This window comes from Lepisosteus oculatus, chromosome 7 (assembly GCF_040954835.1).
Source record: "Lepisosteus oculatus isolate fLepOcu1 chromosome 7, fLepOcu1.hap2, whole genome shotgun sequence".
NCBI classification, from domain to species: domain Eukaryota; kingdom Metazoa; phylum Chordata; class Actinopteri; order Semionotiformes; family Lepisosteidae; genus Lepisosteus; species Lepisosteus oculatus.
In genome coordinates, this window is record NC_090702.1 from 41,244,905 (window position 1) to 41,264,496 (window position 19,592).

General features: G+C 38.5%; 1 protein-coding gene across 2 annotated transcripts; it reads left to right on the forward strand.

The window, feature by feature from the left end:
* Positions 1–3,738: 3,738 nt before the first annotated feature.
* Positions 3,739–16,021, forward strand: metap2a (methionyl aminopeptidase 2a). Of its 2 annotated transcripts, none has more exons than XM_015352450.2 (11): positions 3,739–3,937; positions 4,846–4,959; positions 5,750–5,812; positions 8,287–8,389; positions 8,473–8,634; positions 9,111–9,292; positions 9,757–9,851; positions 10,072–10,168; positions 10,533–10,636; positions 14,862–14,977; positions 15,320–16,021. In XM_015352450.2, exons 1-11 carry the CDS (start codon positions 3,775–3,777, stop codon positions 15,570–15,572), a joined length of 1,452 nt encoding a protein of 483 aa, XP_015207936.1. In that variant the 5' UTR covers positions 3,739–3,774; the 3' UTR covers positions 15,573–16,021. The 2 variants fall into 2 exon arrangements, with proteins under 2 accessions (XP_015207936.1, XP_015207937.1); XM_015352451.2 differs by having other exon boundaries at positions 3,740–3,937; positions 4,849–4,959.
* Positions 16,022–19,592: the final 3,571 nt, after the last annotated feature.

Sequence of the window (19,592 nt, forward strand, 5' to 3'; positions counted from 1 at the left end):
ATCTTCAACTAGAACACAAAGACACGCAAGTCAAGGAAAAGTTCGGCCACAATGTCTCCTTGCTTAAAATATGATCAATATAAAGCATTAAAGGATTAAAAGAGGGCAGCCATATTTGTAGGTAGTTATATGCTATACGATTATTGGAAAATATTAAATTACAGCAAAATTACAGGTGAAACGCTGCAAATCTAGCTTAGTTGATGTCAATGACAAGTTCCTTGGACAAAAGGAACTGATCCTGTGTCTAAAAATACTTTTCTTTACCACCAAGGAACATAAGACTATAATACGTCTAGTCTATTTTGCCTATGTTATCACTAGACGTAATCAAAAAGTGTTAATTTATATATATGGCATAAATTATTAGTGTGCAATATAGAAAACAAGACAAGAAAAATGTAGTTCTGGTAGGTTAATTGTCTTCTAGGAAAACTGGGCCTGGTGTGAGTGTGTCTATCTGTCTGCCCTGTGATGGACTGACGTCCCATCCAGGCTGCATCCTGCCTCGCACTAGTGGCTTGATGGGATAGGCTCTGGCTGCTCCACAACCCTGAATTGGAAAAGCAGTTAGAAGATGGATGGATGGCTGTCCAATTTTCTAAAAAAAAACTAATCGGGTTAGGATCTCATCACACTGCTAACTGCAGAAGGCTACTCCTGTTATTATCCTTCCAGCACAGAGGCCCCTGTGAAAGCACAGGTATTTTCAATACCTATGCTTTTATCACAGCCCTCATGGGATTCCTGATTATAACTGCTCACACCATGTTATACTCCTACTGGAACTGTGCACGTAGGTGGTGTTTTCAGTCTCTCCAGCCTACAGCAGGTGTGGTACTTGACATCTTCCTTAAAATAGTGCTAAAGCTGATAATAATAGACTTCAGCAAGTGCCGTCATTTCTTGGTACAGCCTATAATTGAACAAGTACAATTAAACAGAATACATTTTAAAAATCATTTTTGTTCACGTCATGCTCTTTCACTGTGCAAATAAGTGATACAGGCCTCCTCTGTGTTTCCAAGTGACACATGGAATGAAATCAAAGAAATGACCGAGAGTCCTAATTCATGGCTGGACCAACTCCGGTCCTAGAGGTCCAGACAGCATCAGCAGCCGGAGGCTAGTGGGAAAAAATGTTACATTGATCCATTGAAACCAAAGATTAGCTCAATTAGGGGCAGAGATGGAACTTACATGCTTGGCTGTTCTGCACAGCCCTGACACCCTGAAGTGGCATGTGCTCATCACAGGTGGTGGAAGTGGCTCATCACTGATGCAATACTGCCAACTATAACAAACTAGCCCTGTGGGACCCAGTCACGTGATCTGAGGGCCCATTGACCTGACACCTGAGTGACAGAGCCTGTTCAGAGTCCCTTAGTTTCATGTGTGTCACTTAGCCACTCATTCAGCTGTTTGCAAGAATGTGCTGGTACCCCACCAACCAATCAATCAATTTTATTATCATAAAGCCTATTTCAACCAGAGCATTCTGAAGGCAATTGACATTAATTATATATAAAAATGTGCAGAAGCAAAAAATATATATAAATTGTGAAATTAAAGGGAAGCATTTTCTTAGGAATTGAAGGCCATAGAGAACAAGAAAGTCTTAAGGCAGGATTTAAACACAGAGGGTGCCGTTAAATATGGCCAGGATGTGTTTTCCAGCTACTGGAGGCTACTGCTGAAAAGGCTACATCCCCTCTCATGCACTGAGGAGCCTAGAGCCAGCTTCCTGAAGTGAGCAAAGTGGGACATGTGGGGACAGTAACTCTTGAAGGTACATGGGAGACAGACCAGTAGCGCCTGGTAATTCAACAAGAGAACTTTAAAGTCTATCCTGTAAGAAGTCAGTAACCAGTGCAAGTCTTTCAGCACAGGAGAAACATGTTAGGGTTTTTCTGATCATGTCAGCACTCGACCAGCACAGTTCTGGATGTACTGTAGTTTCTGATGTAAGTCCTTGTAAGTAATGCTTGAAAATGGAAAATGATGGTAATAGGGACCAATTAGACCTGCTTGTTACATGACGGGTAATTGGCCCTTATGACTATTGTTCCTTGTGCAGATTATGTCAATGCAGCAAGTGAATATGCATGTATGTTTCTTCACTTTGACAACTGTTAAAGTGCAAAGGCATACGGCTTTGAGTCAAAAAAAGTCACCATTTTAAAGTAGTGTGAACTCAACATTGTTCTGAGTTCATTTTAGGTTCAACGCAGTAGCAAAGAAGGATCCAGTCCTGGTCCTCGAGGGTTAGCTTATCTACAGGTTTTCTAGGACTCCTGAAAGCACCAGTACATGTTGATGTTGTTTAGTTAAATAAACCCCATAATGGCCTGTTTTCTGAGCTAGGATGAAAATCTGCAGACACATCAGCCCTCAAGGACCGGGACCAAACACCCAGGTAACACACCAATGTACTGCATATTGAAACAGTGGATGACAGAGGGGGTCTTTTCATATGAATAACCAATAAATACTTTAAATAAACAATTTAAGAGACCAGAATTTTATATTGCAGAAACAGTTCCAAGCACTTCCCCCAACTATATTAACTGTGTGAAGTCCTTGAACATTTTGTGCAATGATGGGATTACAATGTGTCCAGTAACTTCAATACCTCTTTACATCCTTATGATCCTTATTACGCATATCATTTCCATACCTCCTCCCTCCTTATCCAACTTTTCTGGTTCCCTTCTCTCCAATCTCTCTCTTCTTGACTCAGCATCCCTCAATAAACTAGTTACACACATAAAACCCAGCATAACTGTGGCTGAAAAGGTGATCAACACATGTGTGTTCTCTCGAATTGACTACTGTAATACTCTACATTGAACAAACTGCAGTATGTTCAAAATTTGGCAGCCAGAATACTGACCAGGTCCAGTGCAAGTGTTCACATTACTCCTATCCTGGAGTCCTTGCACTGGCTTCCTGTCAAATTCCCTGTAGACTTTAAAATCCTCATGCTCACCTATAAGACTCTGCATGGCTTGGCACCTTGGCACCTCAGTACCTGTCTGCACTATTATTGTCCTACTCCCCACCTCGCAACCTTCGCTCTTCTAATTCTGGTCTCCTAACTGTTCCCCAAGCCTGTCTACCCTCTATGGGTGACAGGGCCTTCTCCTGTTATGCCTCCAAGCTCTGGAACTCTCTGCCCAAGGATATCAGAGAGTCACCTTCTCTAAACTCCTTCAAACCCAGACTCAGAACCTTCTTCTTTATAAGAGTGTTTACTTAACTGGTTCCATTCTTTACCCCTCTGCTTCTTTTTTTCTTAGTACCACCATCCAGGGTCTCCTCTGTATATTGTAATTGTGTTTAATCTTGTGTATTCTTTTTATTTATTGTTGTTGTCATTCTGTAAAGCACTTTGAGAAGCCACCTTTAAAGGTGCTATATAAAATAACGTTTCATTATTATTATTATTATTATTATTATTATTATTTCTAGAAACGTCAGATTAAAATTTCGTGACACTGCCTGGCTCAATATTGGTGTTTTGTGTCAGAGTTATGGTGGTCTTATGTCCTGGGAAAATACTTGAAAGAATCTTCCTTTAAGTGAATCTTGGTAAAAGATTTTAAAATCTTAAAATCTGATCTGGGATACTTATCTCTCTTTCGGCCTTCAACTAGTTCTCTATTGGGTTGAACTGCTCACTGCTCGTTATACTGTAATCAGCACATTGCGAGCGGGGCTGCACAGCCTCCCAGCAGCCCCTGCGCTTCCTCTTTCCCCCCCGTGTTTCCAATCATGGCGGATGTGGTTCGGCAGCAAGAGCAAGAGGAGAAATCCGAACAGGAGAAACACCTAAACGGAGAGGTGGAACTCGAAGACAAGGAGGAGGCTGATGCTTCCGAGGAGACAGCCAAGAAAAAGAAAAAGAAGAAAAAGAAAAACAAGTCGCCAGCTGCCGGTGAGAGAGCGTGTGTGTATGTGTTAGGCCATGATACCCGTCTTGCTGTCGAGACAGGCCACATGAAACACGCCTTTTAGCACAAGCGGAGACTTTTCTTTCTTTATGTTAACTTAAGACAGTTGTCACTGACCTCACAATTTGGGATTTCAAAAATGCAAGTACAGTTTTTTGAAATGATGAAACCGCGATAAAAAACAAAAGTCGTGTTTTTCACGTTTCTCTTCTCGCAGTATGTTGAGGAATGTTAACTTACGTAAGAGCACAGCACCGTTTCGGTCGAAAAGATGCATAATACGACGATTTGCGGTAACGTGGAGCTTTTCAGAAGAGTTCAATTAAACCTTCCCCTCGTTTCCCCAGGACTGAAACGCTGGCTGTGTGCATGAATATTTGTTAATAGTATAATAGTGAATCATATGCCACCTGGATACAGATCAGTATTCGGAGGCTGAGAATTTGATTATACTTTTGGTCATTTGCTTAAAGCCCATCCTTATGAGGTTCAGACTCGCGTCCCAGGTTTTCACATTGAAGACCCAGTCAAATTTACACCTTAAGACATTCTATTCAGTTTATTGTTAGAAAGCGCCTTTCACAACAAGGTTGCCCTAAGGTGCATAACAAAGCAAGTGACCATACATAAGACAGAAATGTGTTTATGAAAGGTAGGCCTATCAGGAGTTTGGAGACTGCTGCAAATTTAAAATCATAACGTTTTTAAATCTGTTTTCCGTCAAAAACTATGGTGTACCACTGTCATAGACTGTATATATAGTGAATTTGGACAGTTGAGGGGAGAGGTTACAGCGTGCTTGGAAACAAAGTTATTTAAGTAATAAGGTGAGGCATAACCTAGATATAGATTGTTCTATGACCTCTTGTTTTTTTTAATACCTGCAATTAAGCAGCAGCTAACGAGCCGGAGGCAGATGGGAATGCCGACGGAGTGGACGACATGACGAAACAGCTGGAGAAGCAGGCTGTTGAAGACAAAGACAAGGATGACGATGGAGAGGAAGGCAAGTGATTAAATACAGCATTAGCCTGATTTTCTCAAAAACTCTGTTGTAACAAATCAAACTGGATAAAGCTGCTCTTTAAGAGAATTCTTAGTTTGACAGTCCATAACATAGCGCTGGCAGGTTTCAATGTTGGTTTTCAACCTTCAACCTGATTTGTTTTTCACCAAAATGGTGCCAGTCACACTTAACATATTTTTGTGGTTCCCTGTTTTGTTCTGTTGTTTGGCATTGCGTACCATTACAGTCAGGCTCATGGGTCCTGCTGAATGTTACTCTAGAAGGTTTGAGGCTGGCTAAAATCTTGATTGCAATGAAACAAACGTTTTGAAACATGCTACATGTGCTTCAGGCAATGGTTAAATCAATAGCAACTAGCAGATGTCAGGGGTTCGAGTCTGGGTCATGTCATTTACTGGCTGTGACTGCCTGGTGCCTGCGGTCTGGCAGTGCTAGTGAGGGATGTACTGGTCTGTGATACTGAGTCTCCTGAACGTTGTTATGTTGCCAATAAAGTGTCAAAAGAGTAATGGCTCAAGGACTGGGAGAGTCTGAGTAGTCTTTTTTTCTTCTGTCTGCCTGGGTGAGTACAGACGCCATGGCTCTTCGCTGAGACGTGAAACATATTTTGCAATTCACAGCTGAGTGGTGTGTAACAAAATATTGTCAATTTTAAATGAAAAAACACCGACCAGTCACAAACAGGGGTTAGGAGTTTCTCGTGACAAAATGCTACTAAGCTTGATTCCTACAAGCGACATTGGAATAAAAGCTATGGGTGTTTACACAGATGGAGAGGAAGGGGAAAACTCTGCAGGAAAGAAGAAAAAGAAGAAGAAAAAGAAGAAAGGACGTAAGTTTTGCTCCTGTTCCATTAATACATTTTCTGCAAGTTTATAATGATGATGATGATTAAAATAATTAATTAAGCATTACTTCAATGAAAAATAAAATGCTCCCAAATTCTGTAAAATGTAATTTTGGGGGGAAAATGTGAGATGATAGGAAACCTAATAGAATATTACATTTGCTTAGACTTTGATTGATGTCATGTACACGTTTTACCTGTATTGCTATGAACATCATACTGCGTTTCTAGTATTGTGTGAGGTAGAGGTTAGTGTCCTCAGTATATCTCCTGCCTGAAACTGTTTTGATGAAATTGCCCTGGTTCAGAATCTGTCATCTTACCGTCCCCACCAGTAATAACTTTCTGACAACTGTGTTTTATATAAAAGGCGTCGGCGTCAAATGGTAGTCGGGGTTCTGGTCTCATAATGAGAAGATCGTCAGTTCAACACTCTTTGAGTTTTACCTTTGAGCAAAGTACTTTACCCCAACTGCTTCAGTCCAGCTGGTACAAATGAGTACCAGCACTGTTGGTGGATAATTTCTGATGTTTTCATTTTCTGTTACTGGGGGGGGAATTCATATACTCTGTGTGCTTCAAAACTGGGATAAGTCTTTTTATATGTCGTCTATTGGCAAGAGCTCAAATTTTAAAAGGGAATTTATAGCAGCGGAGATGCATGGACTGAGTTATGTCTGGCACCATGCAGTATTTTTAGATACCAGGTCAGATTGTGGTATGCATGACAATGAGATGATGAAATGTAATTTAATGTTTTAGCAGCTACAGAATCAAATATGATTCTGTATTTTACAGTTCTGTGCATTTTTGATTATACACTATATATACAGGATGGTTTGAAGACACTGCTTGTGTCTGATTGTCTAGACATGATTCCAGTCTTTAAAGTAATAGTTAAATGTGTTGAAGAAAGTGTTATTTGTATGGAACTTACTCTGCATATGAATGCCACACCTACATATTCTCTTCCCAGCTTATTCTTGTCTAATTCTTTATCTAATCTTAACAGTAATTTAAAAAGTGAAATCACTGTGAAATAATGCATTATTCCTTCAATTAAACAGCTTTCCCCACATCTGTAAGTGTATGTTACTGTCAGTGTATCTGCTTGTGACCTTAACACTTTGTGCTGTTGAATTTCTAATGTTCTCCATAGTATAAAAAATCTTAAATTTAACTATGCAACCTTCAATAATTGACTGCTAGAAATTAAGAATATGAAGCTCTTGTAGGGAAATCTGGATAGTCATGCATACTTTTACAATTTTAAAGCATTATTATGCTTGCTATATAATATATCCATGGCTTTTCCTATTCAGCTCAGTAACCCTTGGCTGTGATTCAGTAGCTTGAATTGAAGCTACACAAACATGTCCCAGCCTGGCTGATAAAACCAATGATCATGTTAGAAGCATAAAGGAACAGAGGATTTCTCAACACCAAATCAAAGAAGTAACAGATTTGTTAAATGTATTTACTGCATTTTCATTTTATGTTTTTTGCACATTTGACAAGGTTGCTGTAGAGAACCGATTTGGATATTTATATAAGTAGCAAAATCAGACCAAATGGACCTCTAAACGGGTAATATACTTGGTAATTAATATATAGGTATTATACCTTCTACACAGTAGGATTTTTCCCATCAGTACAGAACCTGCACCCCAAATTACTGTGACTGTAACATTAATCATTTTAAAAGTGTGTGCATGTTTTTTAAAGGTGTCATGATCTACGGATTACACGAGGGAACAGTTTTTCATACAGCAGCACCCTTATAATTCCACAAATGCGTGCAATCATGAGTCAGGGTTGGTGCAATTAAACATGTGACAGCATGTGAAGCTCATCTTCCTGGTTACAAGGATGATGGTACTGTGGAATCAAAACAACAGTCACTGTAAAGAAAGAGATGAGCTTTCCATGGACTGAAATCTGCAAGGGCAGAAATTAGCGCTTTGATATTAATAAGTTACAGGTGCATTCTAAATTTAAGAGATACCTGACAATTTTAGACCCCCTTTTAAGGGAGTCATTTGGAAATAATATTGAGAGTATTGACAACCCTCATCAGGCTGTTGGGTTCAGTCAATAAAAATAGTGTGACTTTACATAAGTACACATGTATACAGGTACAGAGGGTAGGGATCTAGTAAAAACAGGTTCATTTGTTTCAGTTATAAACAAAATTTCCTATGGATGGGCCTTTTTCTTAACACTAGTGGTATTTGTGTATCTTTTTTTTTAGGCATTTTATGTTCCAGAAATTGAAAACTAAGAAAATATCAAGTTGGATTTTTTCCAACTTTTACCACATTACGAGTGGTGTATGACTAGTGAATAGCAATGTGGATTTCAGTGTTATGTAGGTAGATGTACGAAAAGGCCAGATTTGGTCAATTTAAGCAGTCCCATGAGTGTACAGAAATGAGTGCAGCCTCTTTTTCTCCTTGCAGCCAAGATGCAGACTGATCCACCTTCAATTCCGATCTGTGAGCTCTATCCCAGTGGAGTCTTTCCAAAGGGACAAGAATGTGAATATCCAACGACGCAAGATGGGTAAATAATGTGAATGTGATGGGTTTTTTTGGTGAAGGTCAATAGAACCAGCATTTACACTGTACTTCTGATCTCTGCTGCAGTCGGAGTGCTGCCTGGCGCATGACTAACGAAGAGAAGAGAGTGTTGGATAAGGCCAGTGAAGAGATCTGGAACGACTTCAGACAGGCAGCAGAGGCTCATAGACAAGTCAGAAAGTATGTTATGAGCTGGATCAAACCTGGCATGACTATGATTGAAATCTGGTGAGCCATGTTTTTCTCCCTTATTATTTTAGTTCTTCTACAGTGTGTGTTATCTTAGGTCATGGCAATTTCAAGGATAAATGATACAGCATTACATGACCTATACAGACTATTTCGGTTGTGATCAAGTTGTCATATTTTCGGTCCTTAAACAGATAAACAAACTTCATATAGTCTTGACCAAATGTAACAAGTTAATTTACTATAATAGCACTTTTCCATTTGAAAAAAGATGCGTTAATGCTTAGTGACATCCTTTTTACATAGATTACTTTTAGTATTTCTTGAGGTCTATCCCAAGGTGGGTCTACATAATTGTTTGGCACTAAGGAAAATCACGACCAGTATATTTAATATTTTTATCAGTAGATGTAATGCGTTTTAATTTAGCACAATTTTTCTTTCGGTTTCCTTTCTATTGCATTAGATTCATACCAGCCATACTTTTCATAACATGATCAATACTTGTATTCTAGCGAAAAACTAGAAGACTGTTCCCGGAAATTGATCAAAGAGAATGGTTTGAATGCAGGCCTGGCCTTTCCCACTGGCTGCTCATTGAATAACTGTGCTGCTCACTATACCCCCAATGCTGGAGACCCCACAGTCCTGCAGTATGATGACGTCTGCAAAATAGACTTCGGAACGCACATAAATGGTCAGTTGGAAGCTGGAATAACACACAACATATCGCCTTTCACTTCAAATGTGCTTGCTAATTCAGTCTGCCTACATTTCCTTAAATATTAAGTTTCTTGTGAATTGTTTTTCAGTGTATACATACAAAATATAAACATTTAATTGTTGTGTAAATATTTGATTCAGGCAGTCAGGATTATTCTGACTAGCCATTTTACTTCTTGAAATGCAGATTGGATGTACAGGATCTGTTTTTAACAGGGAATGGGTTAATGAAACCTTTGAAGTTAGAAAAAAAATGTTGGTGGTGGGGATTAAGCAAAGTATTTTAATGCTAGAGCATTGGGAAACTGTACTTTAGTTAACTTATGATATTTTGTAACTCCTTAACCATAAAGGAAGAAAATGTCAGTAGGTTTCAAACATAAAGCCAGCAGTGATGTACTATGAACACTGTATTTATAATTGGAATTGTTTTTGCAGGTCGTATCATAGACTGTGCTTTTACTGTTACATTTAACCCAAAGTACGATAAACTTCTTGAAGCAGTGAAAGATGCCACTAATACAGGAATCAAGGTGAGTGTGATAAACCATCTGTTCATGTTAAAGAGCTTGGTTATTCTTGGCTGCAGTTTCTATACAACTCAGAAATAAAATCAAGTCCTTACAAGTTCAGCTTTGTTATTGCTCATTTACCAAAATGTGGTTAAGTGTTCCTTGTCATTTGTAAAGACATTCTTCTGAAGTGAGTTGTTCAGTTGTTGCTACTTAACTCTCAATTTGTTTTTTTATTAAGTGTGCTGGGATTGATGTACGCCTGTGTGATGTTGGAGAAGCTATACAGGAAGTCATGGAATCCTATGAGGTTGAGATCGATGGAAAGACTTATCAAGGTACACATCTAGTTACAAGTATTTTTGTGTTTCTCTCACTAATACAGTATTGTACAACATAATGCAAAATCTACTGTTTCCCTATGTCTTGACATAAGAATTGAAACTGCCTAGAATGATACAGATCAGGATAAAACGACTTCATGTAATGGCGAATTTAATTTGCATTGCTCTCCAAATGCCTTTGCAATGTCTCCAAATGCCACAAAACATACTTTACTTTTAAGGAATATATGAATATAAGAACATATTCTATTTTAGAATGGATTATGCTGTAGACACTGTGATGCATGCATTGCTTCTGTGTTTTTTAATGAGTGTCATATTCTTGGCATAACTGGATATGCTGCATAATGTCTTTCAGTGAAGCCAATTCGGAATTTAAATGGACACTCCATTGGACAATACAGGATACATGCTGGCAAGACTGTCCCCATTGTCAAAGGAGGGGAAGCAACAAGAATGGAGGTAGTTACTGCCAGGAAAACTATTTCAAAATTATATTTCTTAAATCTTTACAAAACTGAGGAATCTGCTTAGAAAAGTATACACAGGATAATTCATTAGACCTGGACTAGTGGGTCAGGGCTCAGGAAGGTGGTGAGTTTAAGTACAAAGCAGGGGACTGTTGTATGTCCCTTGAGCTACGTAACACACTTGGGTGTCTTCATAAAAATGCCCAGCTGTTTAAATAGGTACATATGGAGGTCACCTTGGATAAAAGCGTCTGTCTTTTCATTCCATTGTCGGAAAACAGCTTCTTCTGGTAAAGACCTGGGAAAAGCACAGGTTATCCCAGAGCATACGGGGTGCACTGTAGACTACACTTGGGTGAGACGTGAGTGTGGTGCAGAGCATACTTGCATGCTCAAACACATACTTATACTTTGGAGGTGGCAGGACCTGGCGAAAACTTGAAGTCTAGGGCCTGTTTTTTTAGAAATTTTCAACCTTGGAAGCAGCAGTTTAGCAGCAAGGCTCCTTCACCGTTATCAGTTGAAATAAGTTGCCATCTTTAAGCTGTCCTGTGATACTGTTTTTGAGAAGTTAATAACTAATTTACTTTATATACAGTGCCTTGCAAAAGTCTTCAGACCCTTGACCAATTCTCTCATTTTACTGAATTACAAATCCTACATTGAAAATTTCTCTGTGATATTTTTATTTCTAAGCACTGAAACACAAAATTAATTATTTTTACGTGACATTGTTTTATGTTAGAAAATATTCTTAAGAAAAATAAAAAACTGAAATATGCTGTTCGCATAAGTATTCAATCCCCACATTTTACTATTTTGTAGAGCCACCCTTTGCAGCAATAACAGCTTTAAGTTATTTGGGTTAAGTATGTACCAGCTTTGCACACATTCTTCCAGGCAGATTTACTCCAGGTTGTTGTTCATCGCAATTTTGAAATAGTGCCACAGATTCTCAATTGGATTGAGATCAGGGCTTTGACTGGGCCACTGTAGGACATTTGGCTTTTTGTTCTTGAGCCTCTCCAGTGTTACTTTGGCCTTGTGTTTGGGATCATTGTCCTGCTGAAAGATGAACTTTCTCCCAAGCTTCAGTTTTTTAGTGACTGAAACAGGTTCTCTTGCAGTATTTACCTGTATTTTGCACCAGACATTCTTCCTTCTATTTTAGCAAGATGCCCAGTCCCTGCTGATGAAAAGCAGCCTCACAGCATGATGATACCACCACCATACTTCACTGTAGGTATGGTGTTTTTTTAAGTGTGGGCAGTGTTAGATTTGCGCCACACATATCGCTTTGAAGTTTGGCTAAAAAGCGCTTTCTTGGTCTCATCTGACCACAAAATCTTTTGCCTCATCGCAACTAGATGAGAGATAAGATAAGATCACTTTATAAGCCATCTACAATTTCTTGCATTAGGGATTCATCTTTTTGCATACCCCAGCTTGCTCTCCATGGGACACACAGACAAGGAGAGAAGCTTGGGGTAAGAGCGCAGGGTCAACCATTGTACAGCCCCCCTGGAGCAGCTGGGATTAAGGGCCTTACTCAGGGGCCCAACGGAGTAGGATTCCTCTGCCGGCTGCAGGATTTGAACCGGCAACCTTCTAGCCACAGGCACAGATCCTTAGCCACAGAGCCACCGCTCCGTCCCTGCGTCACTGTCATGTTTTTTGGCAAACTCCAGATGTGCCTTCACGTGGTTCTTTTTCAGTAATGGCTGCTTTTGTGCCACCCTCCCATACAGGCCAGAGTTACGCAGCGCTCTTGTTTGTTTGACTGCTGCACCTTTACTCCACTCTCTGTGGCTTCTCTCACAAGTCTCCTTGTTCGTGCAGAGTTTTGAGGGACGACCTTTTCTAGGCAGTGTCTGGGAGGTTCGATATAGCTTGCACTTCCTGATAATTGAACCAGCAGTGCCCACTTTTGTTTTGTACGGTTTTCCTAATTTATGCACTTGTTTTACTTTATAAAAAGTAAACCTTTAACTTCTTTGGAATGCTCTTTAGTCTTCATTTTTACAGCTGTCCTTCAGATTCACAACCTAAATAATGATCCCTTAACTGTGGGGTTTTTATCCAGAAAATGCGGCAGTTATTTTAACGATTCACAGGTAGAGGAGAATTTAAAGGCAATTGTGACGTTTTTAACATAAACAATGTTGCATTAAAATAATTAATTTAGAGTTTCAGGGCTTAGAAATAAAAAATAGAACTACATTTCAATGTAGGATTTGTAATTCAGTAAAATGAGAATTATTCAGACCCCTGACCACTTTTGCAAGGCACTCTATATACCTCTTTTTACTAATTGTTAATTGTTTATGGAAAAAACGATACTAAGAAGCACGTGAATTGTTACTTGTATTTCGAGTAATGAAAGCCAACTTTGAAACTATGAAGAAGTGATGCAAAGAAAAATTTCGAAACCTCCTCCAAATGTAGAGGAAGACTGCGCGTTCAAGTTGTTTCGTATTTAGTGTCCTCGTCACCTTCCACTAACTAGCATGGGTGAGAGCTAGCACAGAGCCTACAGAGTGACATGAGAGACATTCGATAGAGCTCACCCCATCTTGCTTCATGCATTGTTCTTTGTGTTTAAATATTTGTGGTTTAGACTTTAACATGGACCTCAGAGGTGTTAAGAAAATGAGAATTTGTAAGTGTGTGTAATTACACAAAAAGAGAATGAAGTGGTATGATTAATGATGTCTAGCTAGGTACGCAGTTTTTTTTATTACTAAAAACACTACCTATAGTGTTACTTATTGTTTCTTTTGTCACTTTTAGTGAAAAAAGTAAAAGTTGGGGTGACGTTTTTGGGGTCCGGAACAGATCATAATTTTAACCATTAAGAAATAATGGAAGTAGGTTTTTCTTTTTACGAATTTTTGCTATATGAATGTGTTTCTGGGAAAGAGTTATGTTCATAAAAAGAGGTACGGATATACACGATTAGTCTTATTAGCCTTTGACAAAGATTTTATATTACCTTTTAACATAATGCAATACTTTATAATTTTTTAGATATCCAGTTGTTCTAACCCAATTTTGAGCCATTATTTTCTTAGAGAAAACGGCTAAATGTGGGTGGAGTTAAGTAGATTTAGATTAACCTTAATAAATCTTATTGTTGGTATCTATAAATGAGGGATTGCATGTTCAGTGCTCATCACTGATACTGTATTGGTTTAATTCCTGTTTACCGATTTAATGTCATTCAAGCATAATATTCTGTATTATCGTTTCTAGGTTAGCATCACAAAAATCCTATTTACGAAAATACATAAACACATCACTACTGACATGGAGGCTGATATTTGGATTGCAGCTTTTACACCTCTAGTACCCACATAGTTGAGGCTTTATTGTAACTGCAAATGACTCTGATTGCAGTTGTGTATAACTTTTGTAAGATTTCAAAATCTTCCATTTAAGCTATATTGTAGCACTAGTTTGGCTTTGATCTCTAGAATACAGAAAGGTAACAAGCGAAAGGAGGCCATTCAGTTCATCTAGCCTATATGGTAGCATCTACCTGATCCAAGAATTTCATCTGGCTGATTATTGAAAGAACCCAGTCTGTGTTTTGACAACATGGCTGGGTAGCTTGTTCCACAGTTCTGTGTAAAGAAGTAGCTCCTGTTCTCTATTTTAAAAGTGCTTTCACACAGTTTTTACTCATAAATTCTTACAAGTGGGATTTGTGTTCTGTTGATTTTAGGAAATTCCACCGAGAAGAGTTTGTATATACCTTTGAGGATTTCCAAACCTTGATCAGGTCCGCTTGTAGTTTTTACTGTTTACTTTGCAGAATGCTGGATTTGAGGTTGGCTTGTTAAAAAACTTTGACTCAACAGTAAATCCAGAAAACCTGAAATAAAATGTTTGAGACATGAGGGAAATAATATTGCACAGTTGGATTCTAAATAGTCTAGGTAAATTAGGCTCTGAGGGGTCTGTTTTGTTTTTCTACAGATTGACAGCAGCGTTTTCAAAGGTTTAGTTTAAATAACCCTAGTTCTAGTTATATTCTTTACATCACTATGATTCTACTCACTCAAAGGAAACCCTTCTGATTTTTTCTTTGTCAGATTGTTGAAGAGCAGACGACATGAGAAATGACTTAACATTAATTGCATGGGTGTATTGGAGGTTTGATTTCTGTATTGTATACAATTTGATTTTATTGAGGTTTGATAATTGCATTCTTTCAGGAAGGAGAGGTCTATGCTATAGAAACATTTGGAAGCACAGGAAAAGGAGTTGTTCATGATGACATGGAGTGCTCACACTACATGAAGAACTTTGATGTTGGACATGTGCCAATCAGGTTTGTTTCATTTTAAAAGATGAAGCTTTTTATCAGCTTCTCTAGGTGTACCTGATGTTAAAGGACAACGGTCATTAATGCTTAAAGCATCTTTAACAAGTTTTTTTGTGCTACAAAGAAGACTTTCCATGTTTTAAAATACATTTAGAATTTAAAAGGTCAATTACATGTCCTTGTAACCCAAAAGACACAAATAGAATTTGCCATTAATCCATCAGGTTTTTTTGTGGTGTAATCCCACAAGCAAGCCTCATTAGATTGGTGACTGATGTTTAAAAATAAAAGGTACGTTGATGTTTATAAATGAATCTTTAAACGTCATCTGTTTGACTTACCTTTCAGACTCCCAAGGGCTAAACACTTGTTGAATGTGATCAATCAGGACTTTGGCACTTTGGCTTTCTGCCGCCGCTGGCTGGATCGTCTGGGAGAGACAAAGTACCTTATGGCACTGAAGAACCTTTGTGACTTGGGCATAGTGGATCCATACCCTCCTCTCTGTGACATGAAGGGCTGTTACACAGCACAGTTTGAGCACACCATATTATTGCGTCCAACGTGCAAGGAAGTTGTGAGCAGGGGAGATGATTATTAAGTTCGGCTTTTTTGTTCCCTGACAAGCTTTTTCTCACTTTGCTTTTGCAGAAAGCGGCACAAACTAATTCATGTGCTGCTCAGTGTCTGTCTGAGGGGTCGACTTTGTATCATATTTACCATGTTTGAATTGAACAGCGGAATATTTGACAGTATGGTTTTTAATATGCTTTATTGCATTTACAAAAATAAATGATGCTGCTTCCTTTCAAATGGGAAGTTAAATAACATATAACTTATGGCTGTAAAGTTTGGCTTTTATTGCAGTTGGAGAGGGGAGTATTTTGCAGAATTTGCATTCCGCTTGTATAAGTATTTATATTTTCCCTGACACTTCCAAATTCTTAGTAACTGCTAATTCTAACACCTGTGACCATTGTAGGAATTTGTTTTGAACTCCCAGAAACCTTTTTGTAAAACTAGATGAAAATAAAAATCTTTTTTTGTTCAGATTTTTTCAAGTTTTTTTTCCCCCCAATATGACACTTATTTTATGACAAAGACATCCACTGGCAGAGAATGCAATTTGAAGTGTGATACTATTGTTATACACTGCTATAAAAAGTAAACCTGATCAATAAGCCCTGAAGTTGCCCACAGTTGTAATAATATAGTTGAAGTCATTGTAAAAATGTTTGATGGCAGAAATGAGAATATTTTTTAATGATAGGGAAGATACACTTTTAAATGAGACGGGTGCATTTTGGAGGAAGTATGAGACAAAGTATCTTGGTACTAAATGGTGTACTGTCAATTGGAAATTTAAAAAATCAAATATCATCCATTGAGGGTAAACATCGTGCGGATCATTACTGATTTTTTGTCCTGGTTTTAACTAGTATACCTAGGGTTAAATACCTATAAGGGTTTAGTAGAGAGAAACAGGATTTTAGTAACATTTAATATTCTGGCTCACTGCCAGTTTTATGAAAAACTCTACTACACATTTTTGTTTTTAATGTAAAGGGAATTAGAGTGGTGACATCTGGACACATTAAATTATTTTAAGTATCCCCCCCCAAAATACTCACTTTGTATCATGGCAGATGGTTGAGTCTATTTCCTTGCCGTTTCCCCTTAATCTTCTTTTGCTGGGATGAGCAGGCGTGCAGGGACATAATGCCCACGTGACTGGCTTGCTTGCAGTACCTCTTTGTCAGTGTGATTTGCGCAGTTTCACAATCCTGTGGTATTTACTGATTCATAGATTGTGGCGGCATAGAGACTGTAATGTAGGAACAGTGTGGTTAAGGTTGTGTTCGTGATCTTGAATGCATGATATTTCCATTTAAAATGTTCTCTTGATTTCTCACATCCATTTAATGGGAGGAATTTCAAATAGAAATCTTCCTACTAAGAAAAAGATTCACTTTTGCTGATTTAATTTTCTATTTAATCTGTTCATACGTTATGGTAATAAGGGGGTGTTTAAATATAATGTTGCACAATGAAAATGCAGCACAATTGGGTATTATTTCCTTTTTAAAATCAGGAGCAGTCGCGTTTGCTGTGAGTTGTCAAAATCGCCCAAATTAAGTTGATAAATGCCTGTTCAAAAAGACATTGTTTAGCGAGAACAATGAATGATTTAACTATGCCTTGCTGGAGTGAGGAACACTATGAGATCCCATGTGAGTGAATTTGCCTGGAGAACAAGATGTTCTACTTCAACAATCAGAAGACTTTTCTAGAGAGAAATAGCTATGAGGGAGAGGCCACATCCTAGTAGGCAGACTCAACACTGTCCAGGGACTGTCAAAATCTGTGATAATTTTTAGACTGTAACAGCTACATCATGAGATATTCCAAGAAACCAGTACATCTGATCTGAATCACTGTGGACTGTGTCCTGTGTGAAAATGGTCTAAATGTTCAGAGATCACTTAGCAATTCAGTTGAGACCAGAGAATCATTGCAGTCTTCTCTGCAGGCCGGGGAATATCTGAGCTGGTAGCTGAAAGAGTAATAGAGTGTTTTATATACTGATGAATGCAATTTTGCTCTTGATAGATGTGACAGGAGACAACATTTTTAGCGATATCATGGTGAATATAATGGAATATAATCTCTTATATCACAAGAGTGACTTTTGGCGTACACTGACTCAGTGCTATCTTATTGCTCAGTCACACACAGTACTTGACCCAACAGTTCTTGTGCAAGCCAATCCGAACGTATTCATGTTCCAGTAGGACAATGGGAGACCACACGGTGCTAGGATTACAATGGCATGACTGCAAGGTCTTCATGGTCAACAGTCAAGGTCTTGCCTTGGCTAGAACCTGAGCTCAACAGGAGATTACTGCTGCCTGCGCGCCTTCACCAGCTGGCTTGTAGTTACACAGGAGTGGCCCACAGCAATTTAACCACAGGCTGATGAGAATATTTTGGATTAATGCCCGATACTAACATTTCATACTAAAAAATTATCATGATGCTTTGATCTGTGCTTTGTTTAGAAATTGTGATTTTAATGCGTGTCTTAAGTGTAATGATGCAATCAGAGATGAATGTGGTTTCTATTATCAGCACAGGTGTGAGCATGACATGAAAACGGAAAGCATTGTACCTTTAATTTCTGGGCTTTTTAGGCTTTTCACTGCTTGCTGTTTTCTTTAAATCAACGTGGTCTGAGAACATGAACTATGTGCATAAAGTAGTACCTATGATTACACAAAACATTTTTTTTAACATCTGTATTCTAATATCTAATAATTGATCTTGGCTGATGCGCTGCCAAGTGAGCCTTTCAGCTTCCCAGGGTGCTTGCAGGAGTGCAGTGCTGTCTGTGAGGGACGCTCCTCTCCTCCAGTAGTGCACCTCCTGAATGGGGCTGTGCTGCTTGAGAGGTGTAAAAAGGCGAGTGGCTCGAGAGTGGACTGGTCAGATGGGTCTGACTCACACATCCTCTCCCGTGTGCGACAACAGGGTTTGTAGCTCTAAGCCGAGATGTGAAAAACACGCAACTGGCGATTTCAAAACAAGTGGGCAGAACAAAAAGTAACTGGCGTGGTCTCGTATGACAACGGTCAACATGAATGGGCTCATTACCCTGTGTGAACATTTGGCCAAGTTTAAACTGAGTATGCTGCATGTTTGTTTTACTTGCAAAAATATTTAAATTACTGGAAAATTTAAAAGTAATTGTGAATGTATGATTTCTTTAGATTTCAGAAGTCAAGAAATATCACAAGGATAACATTTCTGCATACATACCATGAAGACTAGTCACACCTGAGCAAATGTAACCACTAGTGGAAGTGTTTATATTCAAAGTATAGGTGTAGATTATCAAAACAAGTACTTTGTATGCATTAATCCATTTGAGCAGGTTTAATATATTTACTGAGCTTCTTATTTGATATAGTAGAGAGGATATATTTTTTTGTTTTTGTTTTTTGATAACCTGCACTTCCGTCTTCTGATTACAAAACATTTTGGGAGAACCCCTTCTATAAGAAGACAGGAAGTGACAAGAATCATGTCAAGTCTGAAAAATTATTTTGGTTGCACTGGACATATTCTATTTTTGCTTGTGTAAACGGGGGTTATTTTTCTGCTTTCGTTAAACATTCTTAACCACTCTATTATGACAACCAATTTCTCTTACACTTGCTTAGAAAAGTGTTGTTCACAAGCCTCAAAAGGAAGGTTCATCCAAGATTCACAGAAACTCTTCAGTGTGCTGTTCCATCACTGCAATACTTTCTAGTATTAGGCTTGCAATGTGCCCATGTCAGTGATGGGTACACAACTGAACAATCCAACTCTTTCGTGTGGGTTTATTAAAACTGTTTGCTTACACTAGAGGAGTATGGCTCTGAACACAGAATGTCTGATATATTAACTGACTAAAAAAACTAGGTAAAGCATCAAATTAGCTGCTTTGTGTGAAGTTAGTGTATAAAGAAAATGCTAGGTTATTGAGAGTATTAAAATGAATCTCGATACTTCCAACACCAGTCTACATTGGAGCAGTAAATCTTAAGTGTGTTCATCTTGCATAGTCACACATACTGTA